General features: G+C 39.6%; 1 protein-coding gene across 1 annotated transcript in view; it reads left to right on the forward strand.

The window, feature by feature from the left end:
- The window catches only part of LOC127574065 (intermembrane lipid transfer protein VPS13B-like), a 795,946-nt gene that overhangs the window by 123,185 nt on the left and 652,910 nt on the right, over positions 1–19,851 (forward strand). Inside the window, 3 exon segments of the mRNA XM_052022696.1 lie at positions 7,117–7,212; positions 8,694–8,816; positions 17,235–17,372. Coding sequence (XP_051878656.1) covers positions 7,117–7,212; positions 8,694–8,816; positions 17,235–17,372 — 357 coding nt within the window.

A 19,851-nucleotide genomic window follows, 5' to 3' on the forward strand; every position in this document is an offset into this window, starting at 1 on the left:
TATGGAAAATTAGCTGTGTGCTTTTGAGATTGGCTTGCGAAGGGGAGTATTCAACCTGGAGGATGGTGACTAGTGGTGTTCTGCAGGGATCTGTTCGGGGACCCCTGCTCTTTGTGATTTTTATAAATGATTTGGATAAGGAAGTGGTAGGATGGGTTGGTAAGTTTGCAGATGACATGAAGGTTGGTGGTGTAGAAGATAGAGAAGAAGGTTGTCATAGGTTGCAATGGGATTTAGATAGGATGCAGAGCTGGGCGGAGAAGTGGCTGATTGAGCTCAATCTGGAGAAGTGTGAAGTGATGCACTTTGGAAGAACGGACTTGAAGGTAGAGTACATGGTTAATGGCAGGATTTTTAGCAGTGTGGAGGAACAGAGGGATCTTGGGGTCTAAGTACATAGATCCCTCAAAGTTGCCGCACAAGTTGATAGGGCGGTTAAGAGGGCATATGGTGTGCTGGCCTTCATGAGCTGGGGGATTGAGTTCAAGAGCTGAGAGGTAATGTTGCAGCTCTATAAGACTCTAGTTATACCACACTTGGAATATTGTGTTGGCCACCACATTATAGGAAGGATGTAGAAGCTTTGGAGAGGGTGCAGAGGAGATTTACAAGGATGCTACCTGGGTTGGAGAGCATGTGTTATGAGGAGAGGTTGAGCGAGTTGGGGCTTTTCACTTTGGAGTGATGGAGGATGAGAGGAGACTTGATAGAGGTATATAAGATTATGAGATTATAAGAGGTATACAAGATTATAAAAGGTATATAAGATTCCACTATTAGTGGTATTATTTTCAACTGACAAATTTCTAATCTTTGTAATTTCACCCTGAAACCTTTCTGCCTTTCTACCTCTCATTTCTCCTTAAACCCACCTCTGAACAAGCTTTTGCTCATCTGCCCTAATATCTACTTAGGTAGCTTATTTGGTAACATGACGTACCTCATAGCAAAGCTGCTATGTTAATGGAGCAATTCTTGCTATTCCTTTTCTAACAACTTATAATTTTTTTGATACTTTTGGAAACTAGATTATTTGGTATATTTAAGAGTCTTTGCTTTGTAAAATTTCATTTATACAACTGAAAGTAAGCATTTTAAATGCGTGTCAATCCACCATCATATTATTAATGAATGACAATGCCATCTAAACAATAAACAAAATTATTTTCTGATTACTTTGGGTGTGAATAATCAATTTCTCAGCAATTTTAAAAGGGAAGATACATTGAAAACATTTAAAATTGTACTTCTAATGGTCCGTGCATTCAAAAGATCTAATTTTTATGCTGCATATTGTGACAATGCTGTACCTAGACAGTGTGATAATGATTGGATAATTCCCCTGCCAATCAAATCACTTTACCACAAATGACTGAGGTTTATTTCATGTACACAGTTTCTATGTAACCGGCCCCCACTCGCTGCATTCATCTGGAGATATTATTCGGAGATATTATCTACTTTCTCATTTGGAGAAGTTGTTATAGTTTGTGTTTCCACCATGTTTTGAACAGACTTTGTTTTCTGAGTAAATTGACTTTGCACAATCAGCTATTTACTGTGTGTTCAGACATATGCTTTGCCCTGCTTTGCTTCCAACTTATTGACTGAGACATATTGTAAATAGACCCTCTATAATTTTTAGACCTTTTCCAAAAGTTTGAAAATAAGTGCAATTATTAGAAGCAACCAGTGGTTATAAAGTCACCCAGGGGTGATGACTGGTACTGTAGGGCCAATTTCTGGTGTGATGTTTTTAAAACTATTACAAGGGATTGTGGAAACTTAAGTTACCAGTAAATCCAATTTTCCCTTAAAATTCCGTTATCTTTTGGCCTGGTTGATTTTGAGCAAATTATGATGAGAAAACAATGCAGTGGATTGGAAACACAAGATCAAAGTATATTCTTTTTGAGACTGTTATTAAGTCACTATTATAATGCAAAGGAAGGATCCCTTGGAATATCTTTCATACTCTCAGAGTGGCATCTTATTGCCAATAAGGTGCTTCTGAAGTATATTCAGTGTAATAATGATGGAACAATGGCATCCAAAACTGAACACAACAAAGTCCACAAACTAGCTAAGACTTAAATGCTCAGGTTTCTTGAAGCTGCATTGTATCTTCGTATCCTTGAAGTCCTTAGTGTAGGTCTCTAAGTCTGGTATCTGAAATATCTGTATTTTCAGTAGGGGCTAATAGATAGTGGTTGAAAACAGGTATCCTGTGTTATTTCTTTCGTCACAGCCACACCCCACCCCAATCCACCTTAACAATTTGTGTTGCTCTGTATTGATTCAGAGTTGAATCTTACCTGGAGCAAAAAATAAACTGCTGGAAGAACACAACAGGACAAGCAGCATCTGTGGAGGCAAAGGGATGATCGACCATCCCTTTGCCTCCACAGATGCTGCTTGAACTACTGAGTTCTTCCAACAGTTTATTTTCTGCTCCAAATACCAGCATCTGCAGTCTCTTGTGTTTCTTGAATCTTGTCTGATCTAGTTGTCCCATTAGTGTTTTTATCAACTGATGTTTTCACTAATTGCCAAAAAGGGAAAAAACAAGGAGATTGGGAAGTTTCAGTTGGGATCCCAGCACTGAAGCTGAAATGTAACCAAAAAACTGATAATTTTGTCCTTTTTTGGAGGAAAAGGATCACAATTACATTACTCAAAGTCATGCTTTACTATTCTCAGTGGAGTACTAGACTGAGTAATCATTTGCTGTATATGTAATTACTCCTGGAGTAATTTAATCCTGGAAACTATAGACTGGTGAGTTTGACTATAGACATGTCAGTGGTAGGGAAGCTATTGGAGAGGGTTCTTAGGGATAGGATTTATGAGCATTTGGAAAACCATGGCCTTATTAGGGACAGTTAACATGGCTTTGTGTGGGGCAAGTTGTATCTTACTAACTTGATTGAGTTTTTCGAGGAGGTGATGAAGGTGATTTTAGTAAGGTGTTTGATAAGGTCCCTCATGGTAGGGTCATCTAGAAGATCCACAGTGACCTTGTTGTTTAGATTCAGAATTAGCTTGCCATAGAAGACAGGAGGGTAGTGGTCAATTGGACTTATTCTGGCTGGAGGTCCGTGATTAGTGGTGTTTCTCAGGGATATGTACAGGGACCTCTGCTGTTTGTGATTTATATATAAGTGACCTGGATGAAAATGTGGATGGGTGGGTTAGTAAGTTCGCAGACGATACAAAGATAGATGGTGTTATGGATAGCGTAGAAGATTGCCAAAGGATACAGCAGGATATAAACTAGTTGCAGATATGGGCAGGGAAATGGCAGATTGAGTTTAATCCGGCCAAATGTGAGGTGTTGCACTTTGGGAGATCAAATGTAAAGGGACAGTACACTGTTAATGGCAAGATCCTTAACAGTGTTGATGTACAGATCTTGGGGTCCAAGTCCATAGCTCCCTGAAAGTGGCTGCACAGGTTGATAGGTTGTTAAAGAAGGTGTATGGCATGCTTGCCTTTATTAGTTGAGGCATTGAGTCAGGAAGTCATGTTGCAGCTTTATAGAGCTCTAGTTAGATCGCCTTGAGTGTATTGCATTCAGTTCTGGTCACCCCATTATGGGAAAGATGTAGACTCTTTGAAGAGGGTACAGAAGAGGTTTATCAGGATGCTGCATTGATTAGAGAGCATATGTTATGAGGAGAGGTTAGAGAAACTTGGGCCGAACTAATTAAACTAGTAATTAAAGGCCTAACTAAACTAATCCCTTCTGCCTGCACTATGTCCATATCCCTCCATTCTCTGCATATCCATGTGCCTATCTAAGAGCTGCTTAAATGCCTCTATCTTATTTGTCTCCACTACCACCTTGGGCAGCATATTCCAGGCACTAACCACTCTCTGTGTAAAATAAAAACAAAAGCTTGCCCTGCACATCTCCTTTGAACACCCCCTCTCTCCTTAAATGTATGTTCTCTAGTATTAGATATTTTGACCCTGGGGAAAAGATAACGGCTGTCTACGCTATCTATGCCTCTGGTAGGTTCATCCAGAAGATTAAGATGTATGGGATGCACGGTAACTTGGCTGTTTGGATTCAGAATTGGCTTAGAAGACATGGGGTGTGTCATAGGGACTTATTCTGGCTGGAGGCCTGTGACTAGTGGTGTTCCGCAGGGATCTGTACTGGGACCTCTGCTGTTTGTGATATATATAATATATTCTGTATATGACCTGGATGAAAGTAGGTTAGTAAGTTTGTATATAATACAAAGATTGGTGGTGCTGTGGATAGCATAGAAGATTGCCAAAGGATACTGTGGGATATAGATTAATTGCAGATATGAATGGAGAAATGCAGATGGAGTTTAATCCAGTAAATGTGAGGTGTTGAAGTGTTGCATTTTGGGAGAATATCATTTGTTCCTGTACTGTACTGTTTTATGTACTCTGCACTGCAGATATTGACGTCCACAGTGAGTTCATGCCAGTAAACAACCAGTGAACATTGATGATAGTTTGGACATTGATGTACAGAAGGATCTTGGGGTGCAAGTCCATAGCTCCCTGAAAGTAGCAACACAACTAGATAGTGGTAAAGAAGGCGTACAACATACTTGCCTTCGTCAGTTGGGGTGTTGAGTATAAAAGTCAGGAAGTCATGTTGTGGCTGTGTGAAACTTTGGTTAGGTCACATTTGGAGTCTTGTGTGCAGCTCTGGTTGCCACATTATAGGCAGGATGTGGAGGCTTTGGAGAGATTGGTGGTGTTGTGGATTGCATGGAAGATTGCCAAAGGATACAGCGGGATATAGATTAGTTGCAGATATGAGCAGAGAAATGCAGATGGAGTTTAATCCAGCTAAATGTGAGGTACAGAAGAGGTTCACCAGGGTGTTGCCTGAACTGGACAGTATTAACTATAAGGAGAGGTTGGACAAACTTGGATTGTTTTCTCTGGAGGTCAGAGGCTAGAAGTATATAAGATTGTGAAAGGCATGGATAGGGTAGATGAAGTCTTTTTCCCAGGGCAGAAATGTCAAATACTAGACGGCATAGCTTTAAGGTGAGAGGGGGAAAGTTGAAAGGAGAATTATGAGGCAAGTTTTTTCTACACAAGTAGGTGCCTAGAATGCACTGCCAGGGGAAGTGTTGGAAGCAAATACGATAGCAACATTTAAGATACATTTAGACAGATACATGAACAGTCAGAGAAAAAGAGTGATATAGACCATGTGCAGGCATATGAAATTAGTTTGGATTGGCATTATGGTCGGCACAGACATGATGGGCTGAAGGGCAGGTTCCTGTCCTGTAGGGTTCTTTGTTCTATTTTCTATGCAAGTTAAACCCTGTAATGTATATTCTTTGTTCTTTCCAGTGTGTGTTTATGGAAAAGATAGCCTGCTGTGCCATGTTGGTTTAATGCAAATTAAAAATCGCAGACACTGGAAAACTGAAATAAAAACAGAAATTGCTGGAAGCACTTAGCACATCAGGCAGCATTTCTGGAGAACTTAATAGGTTTAACGTCTTTGGTCTCTTTCCACAGATGCTGCCTGACCTGCTGAACGTTCCCAGCATATTTTATCTTAGAGTTGATGAAAATGTGGGAAGAATAAAAAATGCGATTAATGTAGGATTAGTGTAAATGGGTGGTTGATGGTTGGTGCAGGCTCGGTGGGCTGAAGGGCCTGTTTCCATGCTGTATTTCTTTCTGACTGTACCACTCTATATTTTATTGAACAATCTTTTATCAAGTGTGGGTAAGTAGCTGCTGCAGCAGCCGTTTTTATCATGTCATTCCTGAAAATAACAGCTGAGCATAACAGTGTGAATTGTTCAATTTGCAAAAAAATACTGTTTTAGAGAAGCAAATCTAGAACAGTAGCTTCAGTAGTAGCTGCTTTTAAAAAAAAGTGCAATAATACAAACTACAACAATTTGGAACGATTGAGTTTTAACCTAATTTAGCAAAATTGAAATATAATATTTTATTGTGAACGAATTTCACAACCTCTCAAATACATTTTAAAATTTATCTTGGCATTTTGTTCTGTTTTCATTTAATATGTTAAAGGATTCCAGCTGTAATTGCATAATATTCACAATGTATGATTACCAAGCCTCATATAATCATGCCAATTTTCAGAAGTATTACTTACAATTGTTCTAATTGCCCAGTAAAAATGTTTGAAATTAATTTACACTTAACTTGGGTCAGAAATAGTCTCATGTTGCTGCATTATTGTTGTATGCTGTTGAGATCACTCTAGTATAACAAGATGCCAAATTAATCCTACTGTTGATTTAATAATGCTTAAAATTGTTCTTCTAGATTGAGTTCCTCTAATCAATTAATTGCTTTCCGCTGAAATAATTGCTGACAGATGAAGCTGGTTATGCTATGCATAACTCTTTACCTTATGGCATATTAACATAGCTATGTAAAGCCAACATGTGTAACATGAGTTACACAACATGAGCAGTGGAAATGGATTTGTAATGAGAGCTGTGGGTATTTCCATACTGTAGGAATGAATATTGCTTCCAATCATGACAGTATAATTGAGATAATTGTCAAGGGTGACTTAACCATTGGTAATTGTTTGGAATCTGAATTCAATTTGACAATTTCTAAAATTTCTTGCTGATTGACGATGATATTTTGTAGTTGTATGCTATCTGTTCAGACTTAACTTTTGAAATAATAAAAAAAATGCATGTTAGCATCTCTCCCAAGAATCTTTTCATTTGCTGGACTGCAAGTTGTTTTAATTTTCACATCCAGTTGCATAATTATTCAGTTAAATAAAGATACAGACTTGACAGTGATGAAGGTATTTGACTAGCAGATGTAAAGAAATTGTTAACATGAGAAGTTTAACATTAACCTTATGTTCAAAATACATGTCATTATCTAGATGTGATTAAATCATAGTCAACAGTGAGCCTTATATCCTGATGTGGATAATAATTTGCAGCTGTTTTTCTGCACCTGTTTCCTGTGTAATAACAGAATTTGGTTGAAATGTAAAGACTAATTTGTCTATGGCAATTTTGTGTATTGAGATGACAGGTTATGACTATTTATTGCTAATATACAATGTATTTGAAATGAAGTATTGTCATTTCATTACAGTTGACGGAAATGCAAACGGAGAGCAGCTATTATAGCCCTCAGAAAGTTAAATCCAAAGAAGTGCTTTGCTGGGAGCAAGAAGGAACTACTGTTGAGGTATTCATCAATTCTTTGCCCAAAGTTGTATCAGAGCTTCCTTTAGTAATACTTTGTCATTGGTTTACTAATTGTACATTATCAACATGCATGTATTCAAGACATCTTTTGCATACATTTTCTAAAATGCATATATGAGAAAAAAAACAAAATAACTTTAATTGATATTTTGTGGATGGACTTCCAGTTTATGAACTGACAAATATGCAGAAATCTCTTTGTAAAAATAAGTAAGTGCCAAGTAAAATCTATTGTTTCCATTAAAAGTATGTGTACTGTTCTCAGTTGGCAGTAATATCTGTGAGAAATAGCCAAGACTGAAGTCATTATTACCCTCTCGAACAGCAGATTTCCATTATACGTTAGATAAGGAGGTTGAAACCTGGCCTTAAAACTAAATCTATATTTATATTGATCATATTTAAGCAAGAATTCAAAATCAAAAAGGGGCAGAGTTTGGATGAGACTGAATATGTTTTATTTCAATGAGTTAGTATACACAAAAGGGTTTGACAATTGATTTTATTATTGAAAATGCATACAATTCACCATGTAATAATCGATCTATTTAGGTGTATGTTAAGAATAGCCAATAAAGTAGAACTCTGTTGGTGAAAATTATTTATCAGGCTACTATCTTTATCAAAAATGCTTTAAAATATAAAGAAAAAGGACCCACTGTGTGTATAAGAAGCATTTTCCTTTTCTTCCTTTGGAAGAAATTGTGCTGAAGAATATATTATCTGGGTTGTATCTGATCTTTTCCCAAGGTGCCAGAAACCGTTTACGTGATCTTTGTTGGTTTGTCAGTAGATCTGGTCATATGTTTATTTAGAACATAGAATGGTACAGCACAGGAACAGGCCCTTCAGCCCATGCCGTCTGTACTTGTATGAGGTGCCAAACATGCTTATTATAATACAGTCTTCCAAGGAATGCTTTTTGAGAGAGAAATGCTAGTCCTGTCCACAATTTCATATAGTATTTGGTAACTGGGAGGAGTTAGATTTTGAACCTCCAATGGATATCATTTTTAAAGCGGCATTTTGGTATTAGTTAATTTCCAACACCCTTTCCTGAGGGGGGGAAAAAAGGTTTACCAGAAGCTACGATGAAACAGGCTTGAAGTGCTGCAAGGCCTGCTCCTAATTCGATATCTTATTTCCTCAGGGACAGCACCATGAATTGTTAATGTAATGAATTTGTTATTGAGTTAATAAATAATTAGTTTGAGGACAGTAACTAATTTTTATTGAGAAATATATTTTTTTTATTTGCTCATTTATGTTGCATAGGGAAATTTGATATCTATTAATTTTAGGTGTATTTTCATCTTGCCTTCAACCACGTTAAAGATAGTCTATTTTTCTGCAGTAATTCATTTGCAGATATGTTTCAGAAAATGAAAATATGGACTTTTTTTGTTTGTACATGTAGCATTTATTGGTTTAATCACAATAATTCATCCTATTTTTGACAAGGTGCTGATGATGGGAGAACCTTTCTTTGATTGCCAAATGGGTTTTGTGGGTTGCAAGGCTTTTTGCCTGAAGGGAATAATGGGTGTGAAGGATTTCGAGGAAACTGCAAGCAGATCTGAAACTGTAAGTAATTGAACCAAACTTTATTTTCTGGTAGTTTTTATAAAGCATCTTTAAAATAGAAAAAAATGTTTTTGACAAGGTTCTTTAAGAAACAAGAGATTGGGTGGGGTGGTGGTTAGGAAGGGAATTCTAGAATTTGGGGCTGAGAGGATAATGAGCAGGGAACATAGACTGAATTTGAAGGATTATGAGTGTGGAGAGTGATAAGGTTCGACGAAGGTACATGGATAAGGAGGAATGCAGAAATAAGTAATCCAATTATTTGGAAATTGAAGTTCTCAGTTTCATAGCTGATTAAAAGCTTGAGTGAACCCAAGATGGTGTTGGAAAAAAGTAGTTATGGACGACACCAGAAGCATAGCTCAGGGTCAGATTGCATGTTGGAACTTTGAACAGTTGGGTCCAATATCAGACTGCGGCTGGAAGGGCGTTGGTAGTACTGACCAAAGTACAGAGCATGTTGAGATGGCATTGGCTTTGGACTTCCTGCTTTTCAGCAGGAGCAAAGATGTATGTTGACAAAATGTCTAACAAAATGGGAACAGTGAAGAGATGCTAAAGTACAGCTGGCTGTTGGTGCATGGAATTTGATACCATATCTTCAGAATACGTCATTGAGTGACAGTACTTTGTTGAGAGAGAGAAGAGTGTCCTTGGGGGAAACTTGAGAGTAAATGATGAGGGATGCTTTGGCAGTGATTGCATAGGATCCAAGAGAGGTCAGTCCCTTAGCTAGAAAATAGCTGTGAGGCTTTGAAGGCGATAATAAGGTTGACTGATTCAGCAGCAACCACATTTTAAAGAAGAACTGAGCTTTTCCTATGGTGATAGTCTCAAATGTTCAACGTAGATTGGAGCCATTTCAAAGCTGTGGCAAGAGTGACACTTTGCTGAAGAGATTCATATGTGGGTGTGGGGAAGATGGGCACAAATCTAGAAAGCACAGTGAAAAGGTTTGGTGAATAAAGGGGGAACAGATTTTGGCGTTTTACACGGAGAGAGGTTTGAAGGTGTTAATTTTTTGATGGTGATTGTGGTTTTGAAAGATTTACAAGAAATACTACACAGTGTGTACAGCAGTGTTTGCTTTTATCATGGATAGGAAGTGAGGTTGGGATAACCAACAATTCACGACTAGAGGAGAGACCATACTGGATCGAGTACTAGGCAATGAACCTGGTCAGGTGACAGACCTCTCGGTGGGCGAGCATTTCAAAGACAGTGACTACAACTCCCTGACCTTTAGCATAGCCATGGATAAGGATAGGAGCAGATGATATGGGGAAAGTTTTTAACTGGGGAAGGGCTAATGACGCTGATATTAGGCATGAACTTAGGAGCATGAATTGGGAACAGATGCCCTTGGGGAAATGCACAGCAGAAATGTAGAGGCTGTTCAGGGAACACTTGCATGGGGTTCTGGATAGGTTTCTCCCACTGATTGAGGTAAAGGATGGTAAGGTAGAGGAACCATGGTTGATGAGAGGTGAAACATTTAGTCAGGTGAAAGAAGGAAGCATGCTTAAGGTTTAGGAAGCAAAAATCAGGTATTGCTCTTGAGAATATCAAGTAGCTAGGAAGGAGCTTAAGAAGGAGCTTAGGAGAGCTAGAAAGGGACATGAGAAGGCCTTGGTGAGTAGAATTAAGGAAAACCCCAAGGTGTTCTACATGTACGTGAAGAACAGGAGGGTGACTAGAGTGAGGGTAGGACTGGTCAGGGATAAAGGGGGAAACATGTGCCTGAAGATAGGGAAGGTCCCTTAATGAATACTTTGCTTCAGCGCTCACTAGGGAGGGGGACTTTGATGAATGTGAGGTCAGTGTGGAACACGCTAATGTGCAAGAGCATGTTGAGGTTAAGAAAGAGGTAGTATTGGAGCTTCTGAAAAATATTAGGATAGATAAGTCCCTGGGGCTGGATAGGATATACCCCAGGTTACTACGGGAAGCAAGGGAAAAGATTGCTGGGGCATTGACGATGATCTGTGAGTCTTATGTCAGTGTTAGGCAAGCTATTAGAGAGGATTCTTAGGGATAGGATTTACGAGCGTGCGTGGGTTTCCTCCGGATGCTCCGGTATCCTCCCACATTCCAAAGATATACAGGTTAGGAAGTTGTGGGCATGCTATGTTGGTGCCGGAAGCATGGCAACACTTGCAGGCTGTCCCCAGAACACTCTACGCAAAAGATGCATTTCACTGTGTGTTTTGATGTACATGTGACTAATAAAGACATCATATCTTAGAAGCATAGTCTTATTAGGGATAATCAGCATGGCTTTGTGAGGGGCAGGTCATGCCTCATGAGCCTAATTGAGTTTTTCGAGGAGGTGAAAAACAAATTGATGAAGGTAGAGCAGTAGATGTGGTGTATATGGATTTTAGTAAGGTGTTTGACAAGGTTCCCCATGGTAGGCTCATCCAGAAAGTCATGGAGCATGGATCCATGGAGACTTGGCTGCGTGGATTTGGAATTGGGCTTGCCATAGAAGGCAGATGGTGGTAGTAGATGGAGAGTATTCTGCCTGGAGGTTGGTGATGAGTGGTGTTCCACAGGGATCTGTTCGGTGACCCCTACTCTTTGTAATTTTTGTAAATGACTTGGATGAGGAAGTAGACAGATAGGTTTATAAGTTTGCAGATGACACCAAGGTTGGAGGTATTGTGGATAGTGTAGAAGGTTGTCGTAGGTTACAATGGGATATAGACAGGATGCATAGTTGGGCAGAGAAGTGGCAGATGGAGTTCAATCTGGAAAAGTGTGAAGTGATACATTTTGAAAGAGCCAACTTGAAGGTGGAGTACAAGGTTAAATGGCAGGATCCTTAGCAGTGTCGAGGTAGAGGGATCTTGGGGTACATGTCCATAGATCCCTCAAAGTTGCCTCGCAAGTTGATATGGTGGTTCAGAAGGCGTATGGTGTGCTGACCTTCATTAGTTGGGGGAGTGAGTTCAAGAGCAACAAGGTAATGTTGCTGCTCTATCAAACTCTGGTTAGACTCACTTAGAATATTGTGTTCAATTCTGGTCGCCTCATTACAGGAAGGATGTGGAAGCTTTAGAGAGGGTGCAGAGGAGACTTACCAGGATTCTGCCTAGATTAGAGACCATGCCTTATAAGGAAAGGTTGAGCAAGCTAGGGCTTTTCTCTTTGGAGTGACGCAGGATGAGAGGCGACTTGATAGAGGTGTATAAAATTATGAGGTAGGTAGTGTGGACAGCCAGCACCTTTTCCCCAGGGCAGCAATGGCCAATACCAGAGGACATCAGTTTAAGGTGAGAGGAGGAAAGCTTAGGGGAGATGTCAGAGGTAGGTTTTTACGCAGAGTAGTGGGTGCCTGGAATGCACTGCTGGGGATGGTGGTAGAGGCCGATACAATAGGGACATATTAAGAGACTCTTGGATAGGCACATGGATGTAAGAAAAATGGAGGGTTCTGGGCTGTGTAGGAGGGAAGGGTTTGAATGATCATGGAGTGGGTTTATATAGGTTGGCACAATATTGTGGGCTGAAGGGCCTGTACTATGCTATACTGTTCTGTGCTCATTGGAAATGAGGTGAGAAGAATAAGAGATGTATTTCATTCACTGTATTAGCACACAGAAGGACTGAGAGGAGATGGGACAGAGAGGAAAATTTGGGTAAAGGTGAGGGAGGGAACTTTGGCAAAGTAAAAACAAAATTCTGAATGTGTTCATCATGTCAATGAACTTCTGCTGAGACAGAATAAGGTTGAATCTTTTGGGTCAAGGACTCTTCATCACAGTTAGAAAAGTGAGAAAACAATTGTTTTTTTAAAGTAGAGAGAGGGGGAGGGATAGAGGGAATTGAGGGAATGTCTGTGATAGGGTGCAGAGCAAGGTTGTCAAGGTAACAATTATTTTAAAAACAATCGTTGGAGACTGAATAGGATAAGTAGGGTACATCAGTTTGGTCAGCTTGGGATGGGGTAGGAAACGAAATAGATAGACCTCACCTTAGAGAGATGTTTTTCTGATTCAAAAAGTAGAGCTGCTGTTTCACAGCTCCTGAGACCTGGGTTTGATCCTGACCTCTGTGTGGAGTTTGTACACTCTCCTTGTGACCTGGTGGGTTTTCTCCTAATGCTCTGGTTTCCTCCCATATCCCAAAATATGGTACATGGGTATATGGATAGGAAAGGTTGAGAGGGATATGGGTCAAACATGGTAAAATGGGACCACTTTGGGCAATGTGTTTCATATGTTCACCAATTTATCATTGCCAACCTCTCCACAAGACCATGTTGACCATTATTGATCAACTCCTGCCTCTCTAAGTGTAGATTAATCCTATCCCTCAATGTTTTCCAATAACTTTCCTATCCCTGACATGAGACTCACTGGTCTGTAATTACCTGGCTTATTCCTGCTGCCCTTTTGGAATAAGGTCACCATATTTTTTGTCACTGCTGTGACCAAAGAAGATTTGAAAATTTCAGCACTATCCTCCCACAGTAGCCTTGGATCACATCAGGCCCTGGGATTTATCCAGCTTTAACCCCACAAAGGCATCTGATATTTCCTCCTGTTCAATGACAACTTGTTCTAGAACTATCATAGAGGTGTATAAAATCATGAGGCGCATAGATAGGGCGAATGCACAAAGTCTTTCTTTCCCAGGGAAAGGGAATCAAAAACTAGAGGGTATAGGTTTAAGGTGAGAGAGAAAAGATTTAAATGAAACCTGATGGGAAGTTTCTTCACACACGTATATGAAATGAGCTGCCAGAGGAAGTGGTTGAGGCAGGTACTATAACAATATTTAAAAGACATTTGGACAGATACTGGATAGGAAGGGTTTAGAGGGATATGGGCCAACACTGGCAAATAGGACCAGCTTAGATGGAGATCTTGGTTGGCACGGAAGAGTTGGGCTGAAGGGTCTGTTTCTATGCTTTATGACTCCATGTGGTAGTTGGTAGGTTAATTGACCACTGTAGATCACCCGGGTGTGTAGGTGGGTGGTAGACCCTGGGGGAAATTGGTGAGAATATTGGAAAGAATATGTTAAAGGGAAGAGATCAGGTTGGCATGGACTAGATGGGCTGAAGGGCCTGATTCTGTGCTGGAGTACTCTGACTCTATTGGAGGAATGGGATTGCTCTGAGAGCTGTATAGACTCGATGGACCGAATGGCTCCTTCTATATCAAAAGGAAATATGGAAATAAATGTGTTGTTGCTAGTCCTGAGCCACTAAGTGTTTTGTTCTGGAGAATCCATTTTGCAGCAGCTTTGGTAGGTTTGCAGGAAAGAGAAATCATCAGTCATTTTCTTTACATAACGCCTTTGCCTCATTGTGGCCAACTGTGCCAGTTAATAATAAACACTGAAAATGCTGGAAATGCTCAGCAGGTCAAGCAGCTTCTGTGAATCGAGAAAAGGAGCTGATGTTTGCAGGATTTTCTTTTTGTGTTTCATATTTCCAGCATCTGCTGTATTTTCCTTCTACCAGTCAATAGCTTACATTGTTTAAATAATTCGGTGCAGAGCAGGACGAAATACTCGGGCAGTTTTTGGAAGGAGATACCTTGGGGAATCTGTTTGCTCTTCACTTGCATGTCTCCTGCAGAAAATTGAAGGTTTGGCTCTTGATTTAATTAAGTATAAGTGGATATTAAATAACACCAAGCCATTGACTTTTATTCGTAGATCCATAGACTTCCAAAAACACATTGTCTTTTTTAAAGTACTGCCAATTAGGTACCTAAACAGTTCGTGTTTTCTGATGGCATAATAACATCCACACCGATGGTAAATGATCAGTACTGCCTCTTCTAAGCATCGTCCCAATACTGCCCTCCTCCCCCACACTCACCCGTACTCCAGTGTACAGCTTGCAGCGGTTTAGTTTAATAGGTTGGTTTCATTGCAGTAAAAATACTTGCTTGAAAAGCTGAGGGAGCTTCATGGAAGTTTTTTTAAATATGCATGAATGAAATCTGCTAAAAATCTGAACTATATTTACCCATTTGTGAATCAGTTTTGACTTTGTGAAGCCTATCATAAGATGTGGTTTCAGACCAGAGCAATTGGTAAGTTGGCAGAGAGTTATTTCTGTTCAATTTCCAGTGCTTTGTCCTTTAACATAATTTATTTCTCTCTGAAAACTGTATTGCTGGTTATCCTCCAGGCACAGTAAAACCAAAAGCAAATTATCTTTTTGATGGAGGCACAAGAAACTGCAGATGCTGGAATCTGAAGCAACAATTCTGCTGGAAGAACTCAGCAGGTCGAGCAGTGTCTGTGGGAGGAAAGGAATTGTTGACATTTTGGGTCCTGATGCAAGGTTTCAACCTGAAACATTGACAGTTCCCTTATTCCCACAGACCCACTGAGTTCTTCCAGCAAATTGTTTGTTGCTCACATCTTTCTGATTGTTTTCTCAAATGCACAACTTTCACTTTATTTTTACTTTAATGTCACTTTGGGGTCAGAACCAATGCAACTTGTCATAGGAGGAGATAAGGTAGCACACTGGATGCTGCAAGCCTAGCAAATCTTTTCATCCCAAGCCTTGTGTAACTTGAACTATATTTGAAGTTGTTTCATGAAGCAGCATGTGCAAATCTTGTGACGCAATTATAAGACCTGATTGTGAATTGGTTAACGGACAGAAAGCAGAGTAGGAATAAACAGGTCATTTTTGGGTTGGGCAGTGAGGTATTGCATCCATAAAACCATAGAACACTGCAGCACAGAAAACAGGCCATTCAGCCCTTCTAGTCTGTGCTGAAACTTTATTCCACTAGTCCCATTGACCTGCACCCAGTCCATAACCCTCCAGACCTCTCCTGTCCATGTATCCATCCAATTTATTCTTAAAACTTAAGAGTGAGCCTGCATTTACCACGTCAGATGGCAGCTTGTTCCACGCTCCCACCACTCTCTGAGTGAAGAAGTTTCCCTAATGTTCCCCCTAAACCTTTCCCCTTTCACCCTAAAGCCATGTCCTCTCATATTTATCTCTCCTAATCTAGGTGGAAAGAGCTTACTTGCATTTACTCTGTCTATACCCCTCATAATTTTGTAAACCTCTAACAAATCTCCCCTCATTCTTCTATGCTCCAAGGAATAAAGTCCTAACCTGTTCAATCTTTCCCTGTAACTTGCTTGAAAAGCTGTTATCCCATCGATTGGTGCTGTGGCCCCAGCTGTTCACAATCTATGTCACTGATTTGGATTTGGGACTGAGTTTAATATACCCAAGTTCTCTGCTAATGCTGAGATTTGTGGTGATATGGGTTGTGAATAGGTTGCAGAGAGGCTTCAAGGGAATGTAAAACAGGTCAAATGAATGGACAAAGACATGGCAGATGGGATATAATGTGGAAAATGTGAAGTAATTCACTTTGGTAACTAACAAATAGAAAGGCAGAGTATTTGTTAAAGGGTGTGATATTGAAAGGTGTGGGTGTTAAGAGGGACTTGGGCATCCTTGTACGCAAATGACTGAAAGTTAACTTGCTAGTACAGCAAGCAATTTTAAAGGGAGCAGTATCCGAAAGGAAAGAATTATCAGGGCTTTGGGGAGAGGGTAAGGGAATGAAACCAGCTGGGTTGCTCCTGCATAGAGCCAAAATGGATTCTGCAGACCAAATGGGCTCCATCTGTGCGGGAACTATTCTATGTGTCTGTGACACACAATGCCACATCAATAGTCCATCAGAGAATGTGCCGAACTTAATAAAAAAAAACACTAAACTTAACTAAGATAATTGAAAAAGTAATTACGGGTGTTCCCCTTTGTTTCCTAATCCATAGGCTCAGTAGCTCCAATAAAATCAGACTTCTCTGAACCTATGCCAGGTGTAACTCAGCATACAATCATATAGGTAATTTCCCAGTGTGATGCTGGAGAATCCTAGTAAGACTGCATCCTGCTGCTGGACATGTGGAGTCCACATGGAGTGTAGAGATGGATGCAACACTGTCTGTCAATCAGTTAGTCCAGGTCTTCAGCACTTGACAATGCAAGTCCAAGAGCATTCACCATGATAACAGCACCAAACAGTCCTCAATCTGCCGTTAATTCACTGCAAATTCTGGCCCCACATTCTTACGCTTATCAGATTTGAAGTACCAATAATTTTTTAAGTGAAATAATTTAATTATGCATGTTTACCATCAACTTAACTTCACTTATATATGCATGAACTGTATGAATGTTAAAATTGCTTTTTTCAATTTGGTCAATTAATCCTGAGATGAGGAAGTTCATGATGTGGCCTTTGGTTGATGGAACCTCAGAATTAAAAATACTGAAATTAAAAGCTTATTGCTAATGTAAATAATTAAAATGAAGTCAGGACTACTTAAAGCTTTACCAGATATATGCTGAGAAATGATTTATGATCGCTGTTTTAAATCTAACAATCGAAATGCTTTTGTTTTGAATAGGAGGCCTGTTTCTTCAGTTGTGGTGAAAGTCTGAACAGCAAAGGATTAACATACCTCACCAATTCCCTGTTCGATTACCGAAGTCCAGAGAATAATGGTGTCAGGGCTGAGTTTATTTTGGATGCTGCCCAACACAAGGTCAGGTCATTTTTATAACTAATTAGTACACTGGGAGAATCTATTTTCCCAAGATTCCATTTTAAAAGTACTGCATGAAGTATTTAGAAGATTTTGTATGGTTTTTAAAACAAAGCTTCAGATACAAAATGTGAATCCATCACAGAAACAGTAGAAGCAACAAGTCGAATAAGTTGGTTCTGACAATGTTAATTCAAATTTAACTTGATTTACTTGTGCGATCTGGCCGTGGTGATAGTGTTCCTCAGGTATAATGCCAATGGAAGAACACCGAGGACGTATTGATAAAAAAGCAAATACTGTTGGGTTATTTTACACTGGTTGTGTGCACGACAGTAACTAATAATATCTCAAATCTGAAACCAAACCTTGAGTTAGTAGAAAATCCACTGTATACAGTGGTTGCTAACGTCTATTAAATCAGTTTACAAATATCGCATTTGGTGCGATGTTTAAACATTTTTTCAAGTTTCTTAATTTTTCAGCACAGTAGGGTGTCAGGAAGTATGTAGCTACATCACAGTGCGAATGTAATGGAACACCAGTTATGATGTGTTGGCAATATGCAATTTCAAGCAACAACTTCGAGAAATTTATGCTGGCACTTTCAGCTGTGATATACTTGGGTTGATATCATAGCTCATTCCGTGAATAACAAATGTGCAAAAGAATACACTGGAATAAGAAGAGGCCATTCGGCCCATGGGTCTGTTTCACTACTTAATTAGATTTTTATTAGATCAAGGCTGGTCTGTACCAGTTAGCTCATTGTAAGATGGGGGACAAATCCATTCTAATATAATTGGTTTATTTTGTGTTTTAAAGACACAAGGCTCTTGCAGAATTTTTACAGTTTCTAATAAAAACAAAAGCAGTGGCATAACAGGTTTAAACAAACAAAATGAGGGTCAGCCCAAAACTTGACAATGCTGCTTTATTACTACTAAACAAAATGTGGGCTTTACTCAATACAACTTCTTAAATCCACTATACATCATGTATTTTTTTTATTCATTCACGGGAGGGTGTATTTGTGAACTGACTCCACGAAATGCTTAAGTTCTTCTGGTTAGATATTGAGCACCAGCAATGAAAAATGAGTGGCAAAGAAATTCCAAATCAGGCCCATGTGTGTGACTTGATGTGGAACTTAAATGTTGTTTCCATATCCTTTTAATAATAATGCATTACTAGCTATGGCAGGGGAGCTACCATTGGATAAGGCACCACAGGTGTGATTGAAGGACATGGATTAAAAGGGACTGTAACAACATGAATAAAAAAAGTAACAGAAAGCAGAAAGTAGTAGTGGAAGGTTGTCTTTTGGACTCAGGAAATGCATTGTGGAGTTCCCCAAGGGTCAGTACTGAACCACTGTTTTCCTTAATGGATATTGGTGAGTTGAACTTGGGTGTACAGAGCACATCATCCAAATTTGCAGATGACACAAAATTTGGAGATATAATGAACTGTAAGGGAGATTGTAATAGATGTTAAGGAGTAATTGACAATATAGTAGAATGGGTAGGTAGGCAGCATTAGAAATTTAAAGCTGAGAAATGTAGAGCATTAGATTTTGGAGGAAGAATGAGAAGACAGTATAAACTAGTGTGGATAAGAACTAAAAGTTGTACAAGAACAGAGGGATTTTGAGTGTGTGTTTATACTTTGTTGAAAATGGCAGATCAAGTTGAAAGTGGCTAGAAAAACAAGCGGGGCTTTATAAATAAAGGCTTAAAGTAGAAAAACAAGGAAGTCATGATGAACATTTATAGCACGTTGATGAATCCACAATTGGAATATTGTCTCCAGATCTGGGTGCTGCTCTTGGATACTGTGTCTGGGGAGGGTGCAGAAAAGATTTGCAGAAGTGATTCCAGGGATGAGAGACTTCAGTCATATGGATAGAGTGGAGAAGCTGGGGTTGTTCTCCTGGGAACAGGGGGGCTTTTGAGAGATCTGGTAGAGGAGTTTAAAATCATGAAGGGTATAGTGAGGAACTATTCCCATTGGTGGAGGGGTCAAGGACCATGGGATACGGAGTGAAGGTGATTGCCAAAAGAACCAAAAGTGACATGATGAAAAATCCTTTTTTTACATGGTGACGGGTGAAGCACTAGAATGCACTAGTAATAGTAGTGGAGGCAGATTTGAATGTACTATTCAAAAGGGCGTTGCATATGTGTGTGAAAAAGAAGTAATTTTCGGGGCTGTGGGGAGAGAGCAGGGGAGTGGGACTAGATGCATTGTTCTTAAACGGAGCCGGTGAGGATTTAACAGGTCAAGCAGTCTCGTTCTTCACTGGAACCATTATGATTCTGTGAGGATTGCATATCCCCCCCTGCTGCAGCAATGATATTTATCAAGGAAAATTGTCTAATGTTGCAGTATAGAAGAATGTTTTTGACCAATTGTACCTGTGCCCTTTCTCACCTTAAATTTTCACCAAGGCACCAGCAAATTTACTAACGTGGTAACC

This window comes from Pristis pectinata, chromosome 9 (genome assembly GCF_009764475.1).
Source record: "Pristis pectinata isolate sPriPec2 chromosome 9, sPriPec2.1.pri, whole genome shotgun sequence".
Taxonomy (NCBI): domain Eukaryota; kingdom Metazoa; phylum Chordata; class Chondrichthyes; order Rhinopristiformes; family Pristidae; genus Pristis; species Pristis pectinata.